The following is a 23,232-nucleotide window of genomic DNA, read 5'->3' as shown; positions in this document are numbered from 1 at the left end:
AGGATTAAAACAAGCCCATGTGTGAGAGATCCCAGGATCCCTGAGGCTGGAAAAGCCCTCCCAGCCCAGCCAGGCCCAGCTGTGCCCCATGCCCACCTTGTCCCCAGCCCAGAGCACTGAGTGCCACCTCCAGCCCTTCCTGGGACACCTCCAGGGATGGGCACTCCAAACCTCCCTGGGCAGCCCCTGCCAAGGCCTGAGCTCCCTTTCCATGGGGAAATTCCTGCTGCTGTCCACCCTGAGCCTGCCCTGGCCCAGCCTGAGGCCGTTCCCTCTCCTCCTGTCCCTGTTCCCTGGCAGCAGAGCCCGACCCCCCCGGCTGCCCCCTCCTGTCAGGCAGATGATCTTTAAAGTCCCCCCCAACCCAAACCATTCCATGATTCTGGAATACAGAAGTGACTCCTCAGCAGTTTGATCATTGCCACTGGTGGTGGTGATCTGCAGTGGGGAGTTGTTTTGTTAATCTCACCTGGGTGCTTGGCACAAAGTAGAAGAAATGGTAGGACTTGACATTTGTGAAGGTTTTTACTTTCCCAGTGATTCCTGTAAGGAGCAGAAACCCTAAAAAGTTTTGCAGGCTGGTGACTGTGTTAAAATCTGATCTCCAAAGAGCAAGGATTAGAATTCCCTTAATGGCTCAAACTGCTTTTGTTTGCCAACATTGATCCAAAATTACCAGGTTTTGCTAAAACTCTTGAGTGCCTTGGCTTGATCCTGGTCGTTCCCATGGAACACCTGCAAACTCCAAACCCTGCTGTCAGCATGGGACACTCTCATCTGATGTCCTGCTTGGAGGGATTTTGTTGTCATTTGGAATTCTTGGAGGATGTGGGGACTTTATCTGGTTGGGTTTGTCTCTTTTTTTTTTTTCCTGTAGGAGGAGGAAGGTGACTGATAAATGGCCTCAGGAATTAATTTTGGCATTCAAATCAAGAATTATCTCATGAGAAATTGTTTAGGAATAGAAATGCTGTGTTGCAGTTTAGGGAAAACAAAAATAGGGTCTTTTTTGTGTAAAATGTGTTTGTATAAAGACACACAATGCTGAAATAGCTCAATTATTCTTAATTTATACGTCCTGTGGCTTTATTGCAGTTGTCTCTGTAAACATGGTCTCAGCAGAGCACAGATAACTTTAAATAGAAACTCTAATAAAGTTCTAAGCTGTGTTTTTAAAGTCAATGTATAATACATTGTGAAAGGGATTTTCATGCATGTCTGACTCCTATGAATAAGTGTTTTTACTGGAGTTATTTTCAACCTGCTTATTTTTTCGAGGTAAAAACTTTCAACATCAGTACTTAGATATGATCTAGGATTTATATATATGGGGTTGGTCTCTATGTGGTTCAGTTTTATATGAACAAGTTTTAGGGTTAGGGTTTGACCCTCCTTGTTTTTTATAAGTTATATAAATACAAGCACTGCTTGTGTATAGAGTATTGGTTTATGAGAAGAAATAATCTGCAGTAAGGATCAAGAATTTGAATATTTCTGGGCTTAGCAACAGCAGTGTAAGGTGGAAGAGAGAGGGAGCCCTGACAGCTGAGCTGGCTGAGCAGGGCCTTTCCTCCCTCACTCAGAGCTGGGGGTAAGCAAATGTTTCTCATGAATGTCTGTTTTAACACTCTGTGTGTGTGAAGATAATTGTGTAGTGATGGAAGTTCCATTTGTACATAATATAAAAGTGGTGCTGTTGGAGTGCCTCGGTCCTGATGTTTGTTGTATGCTTTCTATCCCTGTGCCAGGGGGACATCTCATCATCCCCCGGGTCAGGCATGGGGAAAGGCTCCTTGTGCTCTGAACTGCATGGAAAACCGTGGCTGGGGAGGTTGTGGAAGGCAGGAAGGTTTCCTCTAGGGAAAGGTGTCCCTGTCCATGGCAAGGGGTGGCACTGGATGGGCTTTAAGTCCCAACCCAAACCATTCCATGCTTCTGTGATTGCACTCCCAGACTTTTTGGGCTTTCCACCTCCCAGGTGACACACAGGTCAAGCCCCTGAGCACAGGAGATGTTCAGTGCAACTGGAACAACTCTCACAACAGGGTCCTTTCTGCCTGCCCGGAACAGCACAGGTCAATAACCCCAAGCAGAAGGAAATCACACAGAGATCTGTGGAATGGTCCTGTGGGCATTCAAATTATTGATCTCCTGGAATGTCATTGATCTGTCACACTGCTCTCCCTGACCGGGAGCACCAACATGCTCCAGTGCCCCACAGACCTGACAGGAGGGGGCAGCCGGGGGGGTCGGGCTCTGCTCCCATGGAACAGGGACAGGAGGAGAGGGAACGGCCTCAGGCTGGGCCAGGGGAGGCTCAGGGCGGACAGCAGCAGGAATTTCCCCATGGAAAGGGAGCTCAGGCCTTGGCAGGGGCTGCCCAGGGAGGTTTGGAGTGCCCATCCCTGGAGGTGTCCCAGGAAGGGCTGGAGGTGGCACTCAGTGCTCTGGGCTGGGGACAAGGTGGGCATGGGGCACAGCTGGGCCTGGCTGGGCTGGGAGGGCTTTTCCAGCCTCAGGGATCCTGGGATTCTGTGCTATTTTTTGTGCTTTACAATACATATATATGATAATTTATAATGTAACAGCTGTACCACATGTTTTTGGGGATAAATAATACCTGGTCTCCATCCCTGAGCTCTTCAACCCCGAAAATAGAATCACAGAACAACTGTGGTCAGGATGGACCTCGAAAGACCATCTGGTCCAGCCTTTGGGAGACAGAGTTGGGGCCCCTGCTGTCACCTCCTCAGTCACGCAAAATGAAACCTGTGGTTATGGAGCTTGGGTGACCATCAGCAATAAACAGCAAACTCCAGCATATTCCAGTAAGGGAGATTTGTCTTTCCCTCAGTTTGATTCCCGTTGTTTCTCTGTCTGCAGTTGATTTTGGTTTGGGTTTCAGTGTCTCAAATTTAAACACAGTTTTCTGCTCCTTCTCTCCATTCCCCCATCGTTATTTCATCTGGCTTTGTATTTTTCTCTCTTTCTTCTCTTTTTTTCTCCCCCTCTGGAAGTTCTTTGGAATAGTTTCTGCTTTCCTTGGCATCCAGCATGGGGCTGGTATTCAGACTTCCCACTCCCTCTCCTCTTCCTCCTCTGTTCAAGGTAAAGGGGAGTCAATTCTTTTGGAATCTTGGCAGTCTGTGGAGGAGGATCTTCCCTGAAGGGCTGAGCACTGTAAATGCTCTGCTGGTTCCCCTTGTGATAAAAAGGAAAAGATAATATGGAAACTGCCCGGGCTGTGAGAGGAGGCACTTCAGGGAGTTCTGCTTTTGGTTTTTCCTGTTTTGGGTTGGCTTTTTGGGGGAGTTTTTTGTTTGCTTGGTTTTTGGTTTTGTTTGGTTGGGTTTTGGTTTTGTTTGTTTTTGTTTCTTGTTTATTTTTGTTTATTTTTTGTTGTTGGTTTGGTTTTGGTTTTTTTTTGTTTGGTTGGGGGGGTTGTTTTGGGTTTTTTGTTTTTACTTTTTCCTCCTTTTTTCTTCCTCCTTCTCCCCTCCTTCTTTTTTCCTCCTTTTTTTTTTTCCTTTTATTTTTTCCTCAGGGTTTCCTTGCAGTCACAAAACCCAGCGGCATCGCAGAGTTCTTGCCCGCAGCAGAGTACAATAAGAAAACATAGGCAAAGATAAAAGTGCTGATCTTTCAGCACTTCAGAAATACTTTTGGGAGAGCCCCACACCTCGGGGAGCTCGTTCTGAACACTCTGGATCCTGGTGCCTGGAATTTGAAACTTTGGAGGTAACACTTGCTGTGCACAGAGCAGCACCAGCTGCATTCCCTGGCCTTGGGGACAAGCATTTGGAGTCACGTGCTTGGCCAAATTACGAGGAAAAAGAATCAGGATTGTGTCCATCATTCCCTAAATTCCAACTGCTGAGGAGCCTGGCTGGCAAAAGCACCAGGGGTTTGTTCAGGGACATCTGGGGAGGGGATGCAGAGGAGGTTCCCAAGTTGGAAGCCAGAAGAGAATGTGGGAAGTGTGAAAGGGGGATGGGGAGGGGAGCAAACAGGAATTCAGACAAAAGGAAATTGTTGGTGCAAGTGAATGCCTTTTCTTGGGGATATTGATAAATTTCTGCTGCTGTTCAAGCAGCCTAAATTGTTCTCCTTCTGATTCTGTTCCCTTTGCCTTTCTGCTGTTGCCTGGAAGACACGAGTGGAATCTCGCAGGACAAGAGGCCGTCGCTCATTGTTGTGCGGCTCCGGTGCTGGTCATTGTTCCTTGGCTCAGGCAGCTCATGTCAGGCTTTGTGTGCAGCAAGAAAAATGTTTTTCCTTTTCTCTGTCCAGATTAAATTTGGAGCCTGTGTAGTTGCTTTGTTTGCAGAGCCAGTGGTGCTCTCCTGGAGGCTCTCCCCGACTCCGAGGGCATCTTGGGCACTTGGTGCTCCTCAGATCTGGAGCTGGGCTGGGGGTAAAGCAGCCTGGAAATGGAGTCTAATCTTTATAATGTATTTGGTTTCAACAAAGGGACACTGAGCAGGGCAGTGCATTTTCTGTCAGCAATAAAAACCAGATTGCTGACAATGTTGGGTTTCAACAGTTGGAAATGGAACCAGTTTCCCTCCTAAGCAGAGCAGGGATTGTAACATTCAGGAAAGTCATGGAGCCTGGAGCAGCATCCCTGGGTTCTGAGTGAGCTCTGTCCTTGCCTCCATCACTGATTTATAAATAAAGGCTGGTTTTGAGGCCATTCTTAAAGCAGAACTGAAAGGTAGCTGTTTCCTGGTAGGAAGATGCCCTCATGCATGCACAGGGAAGTGCAAAAATGAGACACTGAGTTCTGTAAGTCACAGTTGGTGTGGGAAGTATTGATACATTCCTGCTTCTTCACTGCTTTTTTTTTTTTCTGTATTTTTTCTGTAATTAATCAGACAGAAAATATATGGAAAATGGAAGATACTGTGTTTGAATATCTCTTTATTATTTTTTTTTCTCCAGGCATCTATTAACAAGCTAAAAGTGACAGAACCATGGCTCAGTTTCCAACACCTTTTGGGGGTAAGTGGTTTCTGGTGTGTTCTGAACTGTTCCTATGTGCAAAAACTTGGCATAGATGTGTTCCTTTCCGAGAGTTTTCTACAGGGAAGTATTTGTGCAGAGTGCATCTCTCTGAGCTGAGAATTTCTCTGATTTGTGATGGCTTTGCAGACACCTCTCAGCCCACAGCACAGCAGGGCAGGATCACTGTGTCCTGTATTGATCCCTTCCAGCCCCACACTCTGTCCCTGCAGGGCACTTCCAGGCCACTCAGCCCCTGCCAGTGGGGCACCACCTCATTCTGCTCCACTTGTACTGGAGAAGTGCAGATGCTTTTCCCTTTCAGAGTTCCTGGACTTTTTAATTGCTAAAAGGTCCAGCAGATACCTTTGGGTGTTACCTCTTCCAGTTTTTTTCCTTGTTTTCCCATCACTCATGTTTAGATTAGAACAAAAGTGACACATTTTTAGCTCTTCATTTACACCAGGGGAAGTTGCAGCATCTGTAACTGCAGTGAAAAATCCAGGATGGGCCCTGGCAGTGCAGTAGGGACAGTATTTTTGCTATTCACATGAAATCACAGAATCCCAGAAGGGATTGGGTTGGGAGGGACCTTGAAGCCCATCCAGTGCCACCCCTGCCATGGCAGGGACACCTCCCACTGTCCCAGGCTGCTCCAGCCCCAATGTCCAGCCTGGCCTTGGGCACTGCCAGGGATCCAGGGGCAGCCCCAGCTGCTCTGGGCACCCTGTGCCAGGGCCTGCCCACCCTCCCAGGGAAGGATTTCTCCTGTATAACTCACCCAAATTTCCCCTCTTCCAGTCTGAAGACAAAGATTTTCCATCTGTCCTTGTCCTGTCACTCAGTTCCTGATGAGCAGTCCCTCTTCCTTGTAGGCCCCTTCAGATCCTGGGAATACATTTGGGAGTTCAGTTTTGCAGCTGATCTGCAGAAGGATTACAAAGATAAATGTCAGTGCTGAATCAGAGTAACTGCTCTGATTCCACATAAAGGTTGCAGCTGTTCAGGGCTTTTCTCTGGGCAGGGCTGGGTGGGGTATTGGGGAGGAATGAGGTGCCTTTGCAGGTAAAGGCACTGGAATTTCAGCTCTGTGTGTGCTCTGGGGGGCCAGTGAGCTCCCACCCTTGGGTTGTTTGCAGAGGCCCAGAATGATATAATTGCAGTCAGATATCAAAGGAGGGTGGTTTTTAGGTAATGTTTCTTTATGTCATTTCTCCATTTCTTTTGAACCAGGCAACCTGGATATCTGGGCTATTACTGTGGAGGAGAGAGCGAAACATGACCAACAGTTCCATAGTCTGAAACCAACAGCTGGATTTATCACTGGTAAACAAACAGTTTTCACTTTTAATTTTGTTTAGTTAAATATTAACTGGTGAGCCTAAACAGACAGAGCTGCCTGGGAGACATATGGGCATAAGAATTAGAAAATTTGAACAGGTATTTCTTATTTTGTTCAAATGCCTTGCCACATCAGCCCCAACTTTTCTGTTTTTTCTGATATTTTCTCTTCCCCATCCTGCTGCGGAAGGGAAGGGAGTGATGGGTTCTTTGTCTGTGCCTGGGGTCAGCCCACCACACTGAAACTGTGATGAATGAAAGGTCTGATTAAATAAAGGTGTGTCAATTTAACTGAAATCGGGTTTAGAAATTCAGTTTGTAAAGCACTGACATCAGCATGGTTGACCTCTTGGGAAGATCTAAATGCAAAACTGATTGAAGCAGTGGGAAGCAAAGCTCCAAATCAAGGAATTGCACATCCTTCTAAAGTTTCGTCAAAGTTTGGTCTCAAAGGCAATAGGAGGCCTCCTCTTTGTTACTCTGTTTTGTTACATTGAATTTTCTTAGTGCTTTGTACATGATCACCGGTCATGGAATGGGTTGGGCTTCTGTTGCAGATATTTTTGCCTCCTGATTCCCCATTCCTCTGCCAGCTGTTTGGAGCTGTAGCTGAAGCCATGTCCTATTTATTTTACAGGTGATCAAGCCAGGAACTTTTTTTTCCAATCTGGGTTACCTCAGCCAGTGCTAGCACAGATATGGTGAGTGTGGAGGTGGGATACAGGGGTGTTTGTGGGACACACTGGGGTAGGGCTGAATGCAACTGGGGCTGGGCTCTCCTGGGCTCCTCAGGCTCAGGGTTGGGGCCAGGCCTGCTCAGTGTGTTTGTGGGGGATCTGGATCAGGGCTCCCTCAGGCAGTTCCTCGACAGTGCCAGGCTGTCCTGGCTGGGTGGGTGTGGCTGTGCTGGAGGGCAGAGAGCTCTGCAGGGGGATCTGACAGGCTGGAGCCATGGGCTGTGGTCAGTGGGGTGAGGGTCAACAAGGGCAAGTGCTGGGTTCTGCCCTGGGGTCACCACAACCCCGTGGAACACTCCAGTCTTGGGAAGGAGGGGCTGGAAAGCTGGGAAAGGCCCTGGGAGTGCTGGTGACAGCACCTGGACAGGAGCCCAGGGGTGCCCAGGTGTCCCCAGGTGGGCAGGAGGTCGATGGCCCCTGGGCTGTCCCAGCTAATGGCATTCTTGAAGTTGGCAGTTTCAAACCCTCATTGCAAATTGCTAAATGCTTTCAGCTTTATTAAAGCTGGACTAATACAGTTGCTCAGCACAGTAATTAGTGTTAAAAATCTGTTAATGGGAGAGCATAGGCAAGACCTGGAGTATTTGTTACAAAAATGAAGATTGACATAGACTGTTTCCAGTGGAGTCAAAGCTTGGAAGCTGGAAATTTTTGTCATTCCTTGGTGAGTTCAGCCAGATCCAAATCTGCTGCCTGTTACACAGCACAGACATTCCTACACTGCTGGATTTTCCTGCAGGAATGAAGGTGCTTCTGCTCCAAATTCTTTGACCCTGCCACACCTGGACCTGTGTGTGGAGTGCCAGGAGCCAGGGAATGGCTTCCCAGTGCCAGAGGGCAGGGCTGGATGGGAGATTGGGCAGGAATTGTTCCCTGGGAGGGTGGGCAGGCCCTGGCCCAGGGTGCCCAGAGCAGCTGGGGCTGCCCCTGGATCCCTGGCAGTGCCCAAGGCCAGGCTGGACATTGGGGCTTGGAGCAGCCTGGGACAGTGGGAGGTGTCCCTGCCATGGCAGGGGTGGCACTGGATGGGCCTCCCAACCCAATCCATTCCGTGATTCTATGATTATTCGTGATTTGCATTAATAATATTCCTACCAACACACATTTTGGTGCTTGACAGAGAGAATTAAAACTGGTTTTCATTCTAAATTGGTAAAGCAGCAGAGGGATGGAGAACTTTGGAGAAATCTGTTACCTTTTCCTCTGTGAGCTATTTGATAGGGAGTTCAGTGCCATTACAAAAACTTTCTGGTGCAGTAAGGACTGTTAAAGGCAGAATTTTGCTCTAATTGGAGAAAGAGGAGAATTATTTTATTGCTTTGAAAATCTGCATGCCCAGACCTACATGGCTTTTAAATACAGAGCTTATTTTGTTTTCTAATTATCTTCATCTTACAAATACCGAAGCTGGAGTGGTTGTCTTATTTACTGAAGACTCAGTGAGTGTTAAAATGTCCCTTTGGAACTTCTCTTGCCTCTGAATTAAGCAAGGAAAGAAGTTTTGTCTTAAACAAGACATCCTTTCTCCAAAAATCTTCCATAGGCATTGGCTTTAAATAGGTGTTAACAAAACCAAACAGTTGTAAACAGTCTGACTAAGGATCTCTTCCTCTCTGAATTATTCAGTTTTCCAGGCTCTTGAGAGGAAGGGAATCATTCCACTCCCTTTGGAGTTGTCATAGAGACAAGACCTGCACATTTTTGTTAATGAAGCTGAACTAAAACTTATTCAAGCTGCCTTTCTAAATCATAAAGCAGCTCATAGACATTCCTTTCTCTCTGTCTCTCTTATTTTTTCAGTCATCTCTGAATTAAGAGAAGTAAATATTTAAGTAAAAATCTTTATACAGATCCTTGAGTACTTTAGGGTGGGAGTTCTGGAGTAATGAGCCCAAAATCTCTGACAGGAGCTGCAGAAAAGTGCTCTTCCATCAGTATTTACTCATGGAATAGCTGGGTTGGGGTTTTTGTAGGTAGCATTTGATTGTTACTGGGAGGGAAGGGAAGGTACAGGAGTCCTTAAGGAAGGAAAGTTGTAATTCTGAGTTGGAGCAGCTTGTAAAACTCTGAAATTAATTTTCTGATCTGAGAAATCCCAGAATCCCAGGATGATTTGGGTTGGGAGAGACTTTAAAGCCCACCCAGTGCCACCCCTGCCATGGCAGGGACACCTCCCACTGTGCCAGGCTGCTCCAAGCCCCAATGTCCAGCCTGGCCTTGGGCACTGCCAGGGATCCAGGGGAGTCCATAAGGAAGTGTCTGTATGGATGTCTGAGTGTTGTGTTTTGGAAGTGTTTTCCTATTCTTGATCATTCTACTGATTTTAACTGCAGCTGATTGTAATAATGTGAGAAAAGCCTGGCCTGTGTTTCCTAAAGGATCCCTCACAGCTGGAGGGACACAAGGAATAAATCTGATCAATCCCTCATTTCTGTGCTCATAAAAGCTTCCCCAGAATTCACAGTCCTTCAGAACAGCAGCACTGAGAATTCCTGTGTCCCTTGTACTCCTCATTCAAGGAAAGAAAAGTCTCTGGGACCTCAGTGAGCAAAGGAGTGAAGTATTATGGTCTGCCACGAAAGCTTCTGTGTTGTTCTACACTTTACCAGCTCCAGACTCCTCCAGGCTGGTGATCAATTAAGAAGCCTCTAATGAGGCTTTGAGCTGGGCCTGCAGTGGCTTGGGAGATAACTGTGCTTAAGCAGAATAATTTGCCTCTCTTTAGAGCCCTGAGGAATGGGGGTCTCAAAGAGCATCTCCTGTGTGGCCTGGCCCTCTGGAATGAAAGGAGAACTGAAATAATCACTGCCAGGTGTTCTCCATGTATTTGGAGTTATTTATTTTGTCAGGACAGAGGCACTGGGTGACTTCCCTGTTCCTGACATCTGCTTCCCTCCCAGCCTTCCTAAATCTGTGTCCAAGGGTGGGCAAAAGCAGGGGTAATTCTGGGAGCTGTGACTTCCTGCACAGGCATTGATGGCATGACTGAGGCCAGAGACCTGATTGCTGCTCACTGCTCATGGCTGAGCTTGTAACACAGTCTGGGACTGTGTAATGCAGTATGGGAATGTCCAGCTAAATCAGTCCAGATTTGGGAACTGCACAGAGATTCCTTGATTTAACACGGTGCTGGTTTCATGGATAGATGGTTTGTGTGCTAATTACAGCATATTTGATGGGAAAACTGCCCATGTTCAGTTTCTGCACCTCATAAATGCAAAAGTAATCAAGCTGGCTTTTCATTCTGCAGAAAAGATGAGAGAAAGGAGGAGGAAAAGATCCATGGGGAAGGGACTTGTCAGCACCTGAGCCCTGGGGTGGTGCTGAGCTCACTGCAGCTCTTGTCATTAGATACAGACACAAGCCTGATCTATAAAAGATAATAAATATTTAGTCAGTGTTTAATCCATTTACTCTGCACTGGTTCCGGCCAGACCACAAATGAAGCAAATACAGGACACCACATTTTCCCAATTTCATTAGGAGCAGAAATTAGTGAAATTAGTTGGTATTTCCTGTCAGGCCCTCCCTGCATTTCAGGTGCTGTTTATTCCAAAGCAGCACAGTAAAATCCAGCAGCCTGACACCAACTCCTGCAACTAGAAATGAGAATGTGTCCTATTTTTGCAGGAAGATTTTGTCATACAAAAGCTGCTTTTTCTTTCCATGGTATAAAACTGGAGAAATTCTGGGGGGGTGCAGAGAACTCTTTGCACTGAAATTTGTGTTGGTAATTTCAATAGTGAAGCTGTTGGTGTAGAGTAAATGAGTTCACAGAAGGTCAGATGTTGAATGAAAAGCTACAGCTGCTGATGTGGATCGGAGTTCAATGAGAGCATGACACTGGTGCACATCAGTTTCTGATCACGGGGCAGTTCATGTTTTCCCATGTAGAATGCAAAGATTTGCTGTGTCCCAGCGGGAAAGGGTGCCTGGAGAATCAAGGTTCCTACAGGGTGATCTTTACTCTTCCTGCATTTTCCTAGCTGTGGATAGAACCCACTGAGGGTCTGTCTGTGCTTATAAATAGAAAGGTTTATGTCTTATAAATCAAAGTATTTGCCGGTGTAGAAGCCACTGGTAAGACTATTATGGGACAGGCTGGGGGAACTGGGGGTGTTCACCTGGAGAAGAGGAGGATCCAGGGAGAGCTCAGAGCCCCTTGCAGGGCCTAAAGGGGCTCCAGGAGAGCTGGAGAGGGACTGGGGACAAGGCATGGAGGGCCAGGAGCCAGAGAATGACTTCCCAGTGCCAGAGGGCAGGGCTGGATGGGAGATTGGGCAGGAATTGTTCCCTGGGAGGGTGGGCAGGCCCTGGCACAGGGTGCCCAGAGCAGCTGGGGCTGCCCCTGGATCCCTGGCAGTGCCCAAGGCCAGGCTGGACATTGGGGCTTGGAGCAGCCTGGCACAGTGGAAGGTGTCCCTGCCATGGCAGGGGTGGCACTGGGTGGGCTTTGAGGTCCCTCCCAGCCCAAACCAGTCTTGAGTTTTGTGATTCAGCATCTTTCAGGCATGGGTGCAGCACATAATTTTAAGGATATCAGTATCTAAGTCTCAGTTTCCTCTCCAGACTTTCTGGAGAAAGAAATGCTGCTCCCAGATTTTAATTTCTGTTATTTAGCCCCATGACATCAGAACTGATGGTTTAAGGCAGCTACACCACTGAAAATCTTTTCTTGGGAGTACTGGAGAGGTTTGGAGTGTCTCTGATGCTGTTGGGGATCTAAACCTGTGCCAGTCCCTGCTGGGATCTGCCTCTGTGGAGGTTTTCAAGTTTCGGGGGGGTTTTTTTGGAGTGGGATGATTTCATTTTGCCACTGCCTTTACCTGGCTGTCTCCTTGTGTATCAGTTATAAACAGCTGTCAATTCACTGGGGTACTTTTGGGATACCTTTCCATCAAGTTGCACAAAAACTTTCTTTAGAGGGATTTGTTCCAAAATGAAGCTCTGGTTCAGCCACACTGCCCAGGGCCTTTGTGTTGGCACACCCATGACATATAAATAATAAATGCATGAACTTCAAAGTCTGTGTTATTCCAGTGCTGAAATCTGTACTTAATTCTTCAAACAAACACAAAGAAATAAGGACAATGTTTAAAAGTAAGTTTACAGCTAATTCTGTTATTTATGTGTGTTTACTCTGGGGGTTTTTGGTGTGCAGTGGCAGGAACTGACACTCTTCTTCCTGCTTCTCTCCCCACAAGCTCCCACCCCTATTCCCTGCTGAGCTGGGTTTTCTTAACTAGCAAGGGAAGGAACAAAAAGCAGACTGTTTAAGTCAGACTCCTTTCCCTGAAAGCCTATTCAAGGCCTAGGCTCAATGTTTCATCTTGAGTGCTATTGTTTAATTGAAAACACATTTGCACACTCGCAGATGGAGCGGTGCTGAGGGGAGTCACAGATTTAAAGAATGTTTTATTTTAAGTGTAGCTGAAGGACAGATTTGCAAAGTCAGTGATTTGCTTCTCTGTGGTGCTGTTTGAGGACCCTGTGCTTTCATTGGTGGGATTTTGCAAAGTTTTTGTACGGCTACATTTGTCCTTCTCTGGATGCTTTGCTGTTACTCCTCCAAGAGTAGAAAAGCAACTTAAAAATTATTTATTAACCACCCCAGGAAAGAAATCGAGGAGCTCTAAGTTTAAATAGTGTCTTATTTTTAGCCTGCCATAATTTTGGGTGAAAATTAGTGAGAATCCCAGAATCCCTGAGGCTGGAAAAGCCCTCCCAGCCCATCCAGTCCCAGCTGTGCCCGATGCCCACCTTGTCCCCAGCCCAGAGCACTGAGTGCCACCTCCAGCCCTTCCTGGGACACCTCCAGGGATGGGCACTCCAAACCTCCCTGGGCAGCTCTTTCCAAGGCCTGAGCTCCCTTTCCATGGGGAAATTCCTGCTGCTGTCCACCCTGAGCCTCCCCTGGCCCAGCCTGAGGCCGTTCCCTCTCCTCCTGTCCCTGTTCCCTGGCAGCAGAGCCCGACCCCCCCGGCTGCCCCCTCCTGTCAGGGACTTGTGCAGAGCCACAAGGTCCCCCCTGAGCCTCCTTTGCTCCAGCCTGAGCCCCTTTCCCAGCTCCCTCAGCTGCTCCTGGGGCTCCAGCCCCTTCATCAGCCTTGGATATCCATACCTGTGTGAGCCTGCTCCTCGGGCAGGGCCTGAAGTTCCTAATTCCAGAGTGTGACTGTGAAAATGGTGTGTCTTGCAGGGCTCTAGCTGACATGAACAATGATGGGAGGATGGATCCATTGGAGTTTTCCATAGCTATGAAACTCATCAAACTGAAGCTCCAGGGTTACCAGCTCCCGGCCACGCTGCCGCCCGTCATGAAGCAGCCGCCCCTCGCCCTGCCCGGTGCCCCAGGATTTGGTAAGATCCCTGTTTTCCTCTCTGTTTTCCTCATTGTTACCTGGGACTGCAGCAATTCCACTGTCATTTTGCAGTTTCTCCAAGAAAATTTTAGGAAAAAGTACTTCTAAAAGCCTGTGGACTGAAACCCAGATGTTGCATGTGCACCGAGACAGATTGCACTGGGCTTCTACCCCGGCCCTGCTGAGCAACCTGAGCTGAGCTCCTGTTTGCTTCACGTTTGCACTGCTCCAAACAAAACCTGGCTCAGGTAGTAGGGCTAGTGCATTCCAAAGGGCCGGAGTTTTGGTTTAAGCTGTGGGCATTACTGGATCTCCAGCTTTGGCAAGATCAGCTCTGTTTCTCCTGAGTTTTTACAATCCCTGCACCTTCTGCTTTGATGAGCAGTGCTGCTTTGGTAGGAGTTGAACAGCTGCTTGGGGTGAAGTATTGCCAGTCGTCATCATTTCTAGGAAAAGAGTAGAGAAGATGGGATGGGGAAAGGAAAATAACTAAATGAAGGTGAACCTCATGTTTGACACCTTGGTCCTGTCGTGAGAGGTTCTTTCCCTTTCTGGTTTAGTCTTTTCTGTGACTCAATGCTATTGATGCCTGAGAATTACGGAATCACAGAATGGTTTGGAATGGAAGGGACTTTAAAGTCCACCCAGTGCCACCCCTGCCATGGCAGGGACACCTCCCACTGTCCCAGGCTGCTCCAAGCCCCAATGTCCAGCCTGGCCTTGGGCACTGCCAGGGATCCAGGGGCAGCCCCAGCTGCTCTGGGCACCCTGTGCCAGGGCCTGCCCACCCTCCAGGGAGGAATTCCTGCCCAACATGCCATCTAGATATCCTGAGGAAAGGGAACAGGGCCTTTGATGAACTGCTTGCAGCAGTGTGGTTTGATCCACTGTACCCCCCACAAGTTTTACTGTCAGAAATGAAATTCTTTGGAAGAAAACAGTGAAACTGGACAGAGCAAATACAGGGTTAAGTGAGAAAAGGCAAAATAAAATGAACCTCCCACAAACCCCAGCCAAATCCGTGATTCCCTTGTTCTCATTCCCTGTAGATTGATGTGAGCTGTTTGCACACCCTCGTTCTTCCCCTGGCACCACTGGCCCTCCTTAACCTCCCTGGTTCCCTGCAACTGTGCTTACCCCTCAGCCTCTCATTCCTGTGCTCTCCCCATTAGCTTTGCCTTGTCTCATCCCAACAAAAGGCTGGAGCACTAATCCTGCAGCTTCTGTGCCAGCCTGGAGGCTCACCCCTCCCTGGGGCTGCCAGTGCTGCTCCTCACTCAGTTCAAGGCACGCGATTCCTTTCTTAGCAGATGCTGCTGGACTGTTTGGGGCAGTCCCTGTGGCAGGTGTGGGGCTGTCCCTGTGCCCTGTGTCCCGTTCCTGTGCCATGCTGGCGCTGCCCTGGGCTGGGAGGGCTGTCCCAGGGGTGTGGGAGCTCCCACGGAGGTGTCTGTGACTGTGCAGCCCCTGCGGGCGCCGTCTCAGGTGTGCATCACAACCAACCTGTGCTTTTCTCGCCCGTAGGTCTCGGGGGCATTGCCAACATGCCATCCCTCACCACTGTGGCCCCGGTGCCCATGGCATCCATCCCAGTCGTGGGGATGTCCCCCCCTCTGGTGTCCTCTGTCCCTGCAGCCGTCCCTCCCCTGGCTAACGGAGCTCCTGCTGTCATCCAGCCCCTGCCTGCTTTCGCTCACCCCGGTACGCTGCTCTCACTCTCTGTCTCCTGCTCCTAACAGCTCCCCTGCCATTTCCTTGGGACACATGGAATTAGCCACTCCGAGTGATGCCTTTGGGGAAGGACTGTGCTTTGCCTTAGCCCACTTGGCACACTTGGAGAAGAGCTAAAAGAAGGAATGTGGACATGGCCTCCCGCAGGAGTCCCTCGTGGTGAGAAAATAAAACAGCACTTGGAGGAATGACCTTGCCAGGAAACTGTTGCTTGGAAATTGGGCCTCTCCTGTCTCTTTATAGCTACTGAAGTACTGCTGTTTGTTAGGGTGGCTTTAATACTGAACTACATATGGTTTCTAACATTTATCAAAATATAATTTGGTATCAACAGGGTTTCCCTAAAGCTGTGGAAGTAAAAAGACATGAGGGAAGTGCCCTTGTGTTTCCCCCTGTCCTGCTGGACTCTGTGATCTTTATATTGTTAAAGAGTTCCCTTCAGCCCCACAGTGCCTGTACTTGATGTAGGAGCTGAATGAATGTCATGGGAATTGCCCAGTTTCACTGTGAATAGCAATAAATCCCTGTTTTCTCTCTTCCCAGCCACTTTGCCAAAGAGTTCTTCCTTCAGCCGCTCCGGGCCGGGAGCACAGCTCAATGCAAAGCTGCAGAAGGCACAATCCTTCGACGTGGCCAGGTGGGGCTGGGGCACGGAGGGGCAGCCGGGGGGGTTGGGTCCCCAGGGTTGCAAAAACTCCTTCCCTTTCACAAAGTGCTTGTCTGAAATAATAGTTCTGGCAGAAATCAATTCCTGCACAGGTACCACTTCAGCATTTTGTGGAGTGCTGTGGCTTTACAGGGAATGCTCCAGGAGCAGGGAATCCTGGAAATAAAACCATCAACTACTAACAGTGCTGAGACTGTCTTCACTTAATTTTTAGAACAGCGTTTGCTTCTGTAAACATAACCTGCATCATGCACAGACACTCCTGGTACTGTGAAAACAAGACAAGTAATATGTTATTTAAAATTAGCAACTCCAGGGTGGTTCCTAAAAGCAAAATATTTAATAGGTCTCATATTTTAAATGCCCTCCACATCACTGTTTCTTCTGTTTTCTTCATGTTCTGCATGAAAAATCACTTAAAGGGCTTCTAGATTATTCCAAGGCCTAGAAAAATGCGTGGTTGGGCAAAATGGGGTTTACTCTGGTTTAAGAAAGTGGTCTAACAAACTAAAACTTCCTTTGAGGAGGTAGGAGAGGGATTTCCCAAAGTCTTTATAAATCATCTCTCTCAGATCCGTGGCACAGGTTTTTATGCAAGAGGAGAATGGCTTGGGACACAATTTATTGCTTGGTTTATTTCCACTTCTTCTGCTGGCTTGTCTATTGCCCTGCTGTTAGATAAGTGACACTACTCATTATTGGCAAATAGAAATAAAAGCCTTTCAAAACAATTCATTTTCTCTCTGTAATCAAAACCTGCCAGGAGCAGAGTAGGGATGCTCTGGTAGAATTTAGGTATGATACAGGAGTAAACTTAATGTGGGGAACCCCCAAATCCAGCAAAAATGAGGAGGAATTCCTGTGGGTAAAAATTCGATATTAAGCCTTTTTTATTTCATTACTGAAGGGGCAGCTTGTTTTTGCTTTGCTCCCATGAAGGGATATTATTAAAGCCCAAGAGTTGGGAAATCAAAAAGAGAGATACTAGTTTGTGTCTTGTCATGTAAGAATGGTTTATAAGGTCAAAGAAAGGACAAAGTTTGAATGCACCTGAAGACAGAAAAACTCTGCTCCTTGTTTTTCAGAATTAGGACTTCTCAGCCTGGGAAATCAGCTACAAATCAACTCAACCTGTTATGGGAATGAATTAAAACTGTGAATATTACATTCCTCATTTGAATTCCATTATGAGAAACTTTACATTCAAATGTGGCTTTTCCACACCTTCTTTTCTACATTTTCAGTATATTTTACATTTGTTTTCATTTAGCTTGTGAATTATTTGACTAAAAGAAACAGTTAAAGACAGAGTAAAATGGGATGTTATTCTGCATTTCCTGGTACGTGTTTAGGTAAAAGCTTGTAGTTCCTCTGAACAGTTTAAGTTGCTTCATTCTCTGCCAGTAAAGAAAAAAGCAAAACTCTTAGGAAAAAAAACACCTTCCAAGAGACTGAATGATGATAAATGTTTGCAAACAAGAGGTCAAACCCATGGTGGTTTCAGAAATAGCAGGGAATATTAGATCATGGAATCATGAAAAGGTTTGGCTTGGGAGGGACCTTAAAGCCCATCCAGTGCCACCCCTGCCATGGCAGGGACACCTCCCACTGTCCCAGGCTGCTCCAAGCCCCAATGTCCAGCCTGGCCTTGGGCACTGCCAGGGATCCAGGGGCAGCCCCAGCTGCTCTGGGACACCTCAGTACCTCCCCACCCTCACAGCAAAATTGGGGAAAAGAACAATTTCAGGCATAAAACTTGATTTCAGTGCAGCACTTCAGCCTCTTGTGAGGAGGCTGAGGCCCTGGCACAGGGTGCCCAGAGCAGCTGGGGCTGCCCCTGGATCCCTGGCAGTGCCCAAGGCCAGGCTGGACATTGGGGCTGGGAGCAGCCTGGGACAGTGGGAGGTGTCCCTGCCCATGGCAGGGGTGGCACTGGATGGGCTCTGAGGTCCCTCCAGCCCAAACCCTTCTGTGATTTTATGACTCTGTGATTGTTGCCATTACCTTCGTGAGATGAAATTTCCAATTATCCCTGGTCTCCCTGCTGTCCTTGCAGTGCTCCTGCCGTGGCAGAGTGGGCTGTGCCTCAGTCCTCACGGCTCAAGTACCGGCAGCTCTTCAACAGCCACGACAAAACCATGAGTGGACACTTGACAGGTACTGGAACAGCTTCTGTTGTCTCCTTGTTTTGAGCTGTAAGAGGCCAATTTAATGCCACTGAGGATGTTGTTCACAAAGTAAGAGACTCATCAGTGTTTTTCTGTTTGAATCTCCCAAGTGCTTAATGCTCTTGTTTAGAAACAAACATTCATCATAGCTGGGATCATTTTATCACCATCTTTCCTTTATTTTCTGCAAAGTTGACCTTGGGAAATGTTTCTGGAGAAGGGCACAGTGGGTTCTGTGAAAACTTGTGCAGCCATTTCCAGTGCTTTGTTCACCCACTGCTGAAAGCAGTGTCCACTTCCAGGGAGAGACTAGACTGGTCCCCTGGCTTAATTTTATCAGTTCTGGTGCATCTCTTTGTGGTTTAGAGCTTTCTTGGGTTTTAACCTGAGTGGTTTGGTTGCCCAGAGCAGCTGTGGCTGCCCCTGGATCCCTGGCAGTGCCCAAGGCCAGGCTGGACATTGGGGCTTGGAGCAGCCTGGGACAGTGGGAGGTGTCCCTGCCATGGCAGGGGAGGCACTGGGTGGGCTTTGAGGTCCCTCCCAGCCCAACCCAGTCCGGGCTTCTGTGGTTGTTGTGCAGACGGGAAGAGTTATTTCATGGTTATTTGGAGGAGCCAGGTTCCTGCTGGTCACATCTCTTGCTTATTTTGTTAATATTTGTTTCCCTTTTAGGTCCCCAAGCGAGAACGATTCTCATGCAGTCAAGTTTACCCCAGGCTCAGCTGGCTACAATATGGTAAAATAAATGTTTCCATTTCCATCAAAACACAAACTCTTCTGAAACCTCTGCACTGGAGTCTGGGCAGTTTTCTCCATTTCCAGTCTCACTGATAAATCACACATTGCTCTTTGTCACGTGTAACTTTATAAACAAAACCTGCACTTCTGTGCCTTTATTGATATTATTCCACAAGAGTACCAGGAGCATCTTTTGTGTGGTGGTTTGGAAGTTGGGGTTCAATGCTGGGTTTTTAGGCAGAGCAGATGTTCAGCATCCTGTGCCTTCCACTTACCTGTGCACAGGCAGTAGAACAGGAGACTTAACCCAAACCACTCTTTCTTTGGGGTTTCTCTGCCTTTTCCATGAGTTTGAGAGGGCTGATTTCCCAGGGGCTGGAGTTACAGACCTTTACAATAATGGATTTTTTAAGGATTTGTCTCAGCTTCCCCTTCGCCTACCAACTTGTTGTTTGCCTAACTTTATTATGTTTTTATTGCCCCATGGAAAGTTGTTCCTAATTAACTTCTATCCTTTAGGAATGTTTGCTTGAGAAGCGTTGGAGCTGGCCCAGGGGCTCAGTGTGAGGATGGCAGTGCTGCAGTCACTTTGACAAGGCCATTCAGCTGCACTTGTTCTCTTTGCAAAGCACTGGGAGTTGTGTTATAAATTAAAAACCACTCTTTCCTTCTCTGTTTCCTAACAAAGGGATGAAATTAAATCAGCCTAGTCCCCCAGCAGATGATTAACCAAGAAGTGCTCTGCTTTTGCCAGCCTTGGGGTGGTGGTGTGGGCAGGCAGCTGCCACCAGCTCTCTCCAGGAGCTGCAAACAGGACTCGCTCAGCTGGGGACATTCACAACTGCCAGGCCACTGAGATAAGGAAGGGATGTTGCAGCTCTTGTTGGCCCTTTCCTGAGCCCTGCTCTGTGGTTGCTGCTGTCTGGGGCAGGGTTTGTTGGCCTGTGCTGGGGCTGAAATCCCTCACTCAGGCACACAAAGGGGAGAGTTGATGCTCAGCCTGTCCTGGGAGTTCCTAACCCAGGTGTGGACCCAGCTGATAAGATTTCTTTGCACGGCACATTCTCAGTCTCCTGGCTTGTTCTGTGCTCCAGCCTGAGGACTTCAGTGACACAGGTGTGGATCAAGTGAGGCAGTGATTGTCTCCCACATTTAAATCCCACTGACAGAGTCCTGTGCCTTGGGATATCAAAAGAATTTATCACTTATTTCCCTTTGATTTTCACAGTATCATGGGTGATTTTCCTGCATGATTAGAGTGCAGCATGCTGGAGAAACAAATCCTGGGCTGGAAGGGACCCACAGGGATCACCCAGTCCCACCCCTGGCCCTGCCCAGACCCCCCACCAATCCCAGCCTGGGCATCCCTGGCAGCGCTGTCCAAACGCTCCTGGAGCTCTGGCAGCCTCGGGGCCGTGCCCATTCCCTGGGGAGCCTGGGCAGTGCCCAGCAGCCTCTGGGGGAAGAACCTTTCCCTGCTCTCCAGCCTGAGCCTGCCCTGGCCCAGCTCCAGCCGCTCCCTGGCTGCTGTCCCTGGCTGTTAATTTTGTCCAACACCACCTTAACAGGAGTTAAGCATTTGTGCCTCTGTTGGAGCTCTGCTTTGGGGCCATCCAGAGACATCACTCCATAATTTTTAATGTGTGCACAATGCCCGAGTGGATTTGTGCTTGTCACGACTAGAACATCAATGGCTTTGATTTCACTGCCAGTGGGTGCTCTGGAATGTGAGATAGGAGCCTCTAGGGAGGAAGGAGACCAAACCTAAAAGTTCTGCCAAACATCTGAGCTGGTTCTTTTGGGTGTTCAGGAGGTGTTCAAGAGAACTCCACTGGTTAAAGTTCCTTGTCTGGCGCGTGCTCCTGGCAGCACTCAGTGCAGGTGAAGGACGAGCCATGGCTGCAAGGCTGGACTTAAGGCAGACAGCCATGAGAAATGTGGGAAATAGGGAAGCATTTGGGGTTTGCTTTTCATTTGTTCTGAAAAAGCAAAGTAGTGTGGAAATAATAGTGAAAAAAGTGAATGAATCTGGAACTGTATATGTTGAAACAATGCCTTTGAACAGTGATTTTTAATATTTAACAACTTCCTTGCTTTGTCCCTTTCCTTTAACAAGGAATCTCTCTGACATTGATCAAGATGGGAAGCTGACAGCTGAGGAATTTATCCTGGCTATGCACCTCATTGATGTAGCGATGTCTGGTCAGCCACTGCCACCTGCACTGCCTCCAGAGTACATCCCACCTTCATTCAGGTAGCTGCTCATCCCTTGGGAATCCCACTCCTCAGTTTTGTATTTCATTTGGGAAGGTTCTGTGAGTGCCAAGGACAGGACACTGAGCAGAGACCCTGCACCTTTTGCCCTGTAAGAACAGCGTTTGGGTGGATGTTCATGCTGCACACCTTCCAAAACTTTCTCAGTCTGCCCATAGAAATCTAGATTTAGGTTCAGGCTTATACTCCTGTAGAGCAATTGGAATGTATTGGAATTTCAAACCTTTTATGGATTTGCACTGTGCCACACCCAGACTTCTTTTGGTACAGCTGGGTTTAGGACCAGTGGGGTCACTCATCACTTCTCTTGCTCCATTTCACTTTTTTTGTGGAGAAATAGATGGGAAGACAGTAACAGCAATGGAAATAAATGTTTGCATACCATGTTCTTCAGATATCCTCCTGAAGATTCCCAGTTTTTGTGTATTCCACCTGGGATCTTGCTTTTAGCTTGACTATACTGAGCTCTTTCTCTGTCTTTGCAATTTTTGCTGTAGTTTAAGTCAGCATTTCCCCAAACCCACAGTGGTTGCGGAAAAATCTCTTCCTGGGTGAGAAAACTTGGGGACAGGGTTGAACCCATCTGGAATCTGCATGGAGAACTTGGGACTGGGTTTCTCAGCTCACCAGGGAACTGCTGGGATCCTGGAAAATCCTGTTCTCCTGAGGCAATGCCTGAGTGAGACCCTCTGGGCAACACTGAATGAACATTAAGTACCATTAAACATGACATCATTGCATTTAATTTGATCTCATCATTAAATCATAAATAATTTGGGCAGGCCTGGGTTGTGTTAAGCACCTGCCATTCCCGTTTCCTTGGCAGAAGAGTCCGCTCTGGCAGTGGGATTTCTGCTGCCAGTTCGGTGTCTGTAGACCAAAGGTTACCAGAAGAACCAGCATTGGAAGAAGAACAGCAGCAACTGGAAAAGAAATTACCAGGTGAGCAAGGGAAAACAGGGATATTTAGTGTGCTGCTCCCACTGGGATGTTGCCATCAGGTCACAGCCTGAGAGGTTACATGGGCTACTGAGAGTGGTTTGGGACAGGCCAGAGGCACAACCAAGACACTGCTGGGTCTGGCTCATTCCTGACTGGTGCCTGATCCTTGGGGTTGCTGACACTGGAGATGGGAAGAGCCTTCAGGCTCCTCATCTCCTGCACTCCCCACACATGCAGCCCTTTCCAGCCCTGGCACAGGATTGAGAGGAAAAATTCCTGCTGCCTTCATCCTCTGGCTTAGGTGGAGCAAAGCTTGGCTGAGGTGCTCTGTGGAGGATCCCACTATGCCCACAGAGACCCGTTTCCTTGGAGTCTGTGTAACAGTGTGGGGCTTTGTGATTTCAGCAGTTCCAGGAAAAGAACTAAAGGAAATGGGAATTGGCAGCTGGGGAGGGGGACAAACTTGAAAAGACAAGAATTCAGCTGGTTCAGCAGGTGTCAGGCCAATGTGTCCAACCAAGTGTGCACACTTGGAAGGAAATGTGGGCTCTCCCTGGCCTTGCATCCCAAATATGTCCGTGTTGGCCATACAAGGGAGAGAAATCTGGTCTTTGGGCAGTGGGAAGGGGACACAGAGAGTATGAAAAGGAACAGAAGGTGAAGTGGAAGAATCGTTTGGAGGGAGGGGCCGAGGAGTGAGGAACAGGGGAAGGAAGGACGATCCCTGGCCTGCAGAGGGATGTCGGGGAAGCTGTGCTGGAAGTGAGGCCGTTTTTTTAGGACAGTAAGTGGTGAGGCTGTGGATCTGCAGGAATCCGGACTTACTGGGCTCAGCTGCTCAAGAACCTAAACCATTTCTTTTCCTGACAGTAATGAGTAATCTAATGAGAACAGCAACTTTAAATAAGTTCTGGTCACTTGCATAATGGCTTTTTGATGATGTCAGCAGCTGAGTTCTTTGCCCTGCACTAATGGAAGTGTTGGCTCTTGGACTGCTGCTATTATCCAGTGTACAGAGGAATTCCAGATCCGTGTCCTCACAGAGGATCAGCTGGAGAATGGTTTGTCTAAATTATCCCCACTTGCTGAGCTTTGTGGAGAAAGCTGGAGGCCTGAGGAATGGGAGTGGAAATTCCCTCCTTGGTTTGCTGAGGATGTGGGTTTGAGGGGATCAGCAATGTCAGTGCTAATGCTAAACCCCAGGCTGGCCTGTGGAGCCCAGTTATCCCTAGAGGGGAGCTGCATCCTCTCCTGCTGGAAGCCTGTTGCAC

General features: G+C 48.0%; 1 protein-coding gene across 8 annotated transcripts in view; it reads left to right on the top strand.

The window, feature by feature from the left end:
• Positions 1–23,232, top strand: part of ITSN1 (intersectin 1) — a 101,697-nt gene that overhangs the window by 20,271 nt on the left and 58,194 nt on the right. For 5 of the 8 annotated variants that reach the window (XM_048292081.1, XM_048292112.1, XM_048292099.1 and 2 more), the window contains exons 2-11: positions 4,942–5,001; positions 6,235–6,327; positions 6,980–7,043; positions 13,279–13,439; positions 14,966–15,142; positions 15,716–15,809; positions 17,896–17,996; positions 18,680–18,743; positions 20,862–20,999; positions 21,846–21,961. In XM_048292081.1, coding sequence (XP_048148038.1) covers positions 4,974–5,001; positions 6,235–6,327; positions 6,980–7,043; positions 13,279–13,439; positions 14,966–15,142; positions 15,716–15,809; positions 17,896–17,996; positions 18,680–18,743; positions 20,862–20,999; positions 21,846–21,961 — 1,036 coding nt within the window. In that variant the 5' untranslated portion in view covers positions 4,942–4,973. Of the gene's footprint in view, positions 1–3,563; positions 3,739–4,941; positions 5,002–6,234; positions 6,328–6,979; positions 7,044–13,278; positions 13,440–14,965; positions 15,143–15,715; positions 15,810–17,895; positions 17,997–18,679; positions 18,744–20,861; positions 21,000–21,845; positions 21,962–23,232 lie in introns of those variants that run through there. The other 3 variants (XM_048292089.1, XM_048292116.1, XM_048292121.1) reach the window with 3 other exon arrangements.

Source organism: Corvus hawaiiensis, chromosome 2, assembly GCF_020740725.1.
Source record: "Corvus hawaiiensis isolate bCorHaw1 chromosome 2, bCorHaw1.pri.cur, whole genome shotgun sequence".
Taxonomy (NCBI): Eukaryota; Metazoa; Chordata; class Aves; order Passeriformes; family Corvidae; genus Corvus; species Corvus hawaiiensis.
This window is presented reverse-complemented; position numbering and strand designations above follow the sequence as displayed.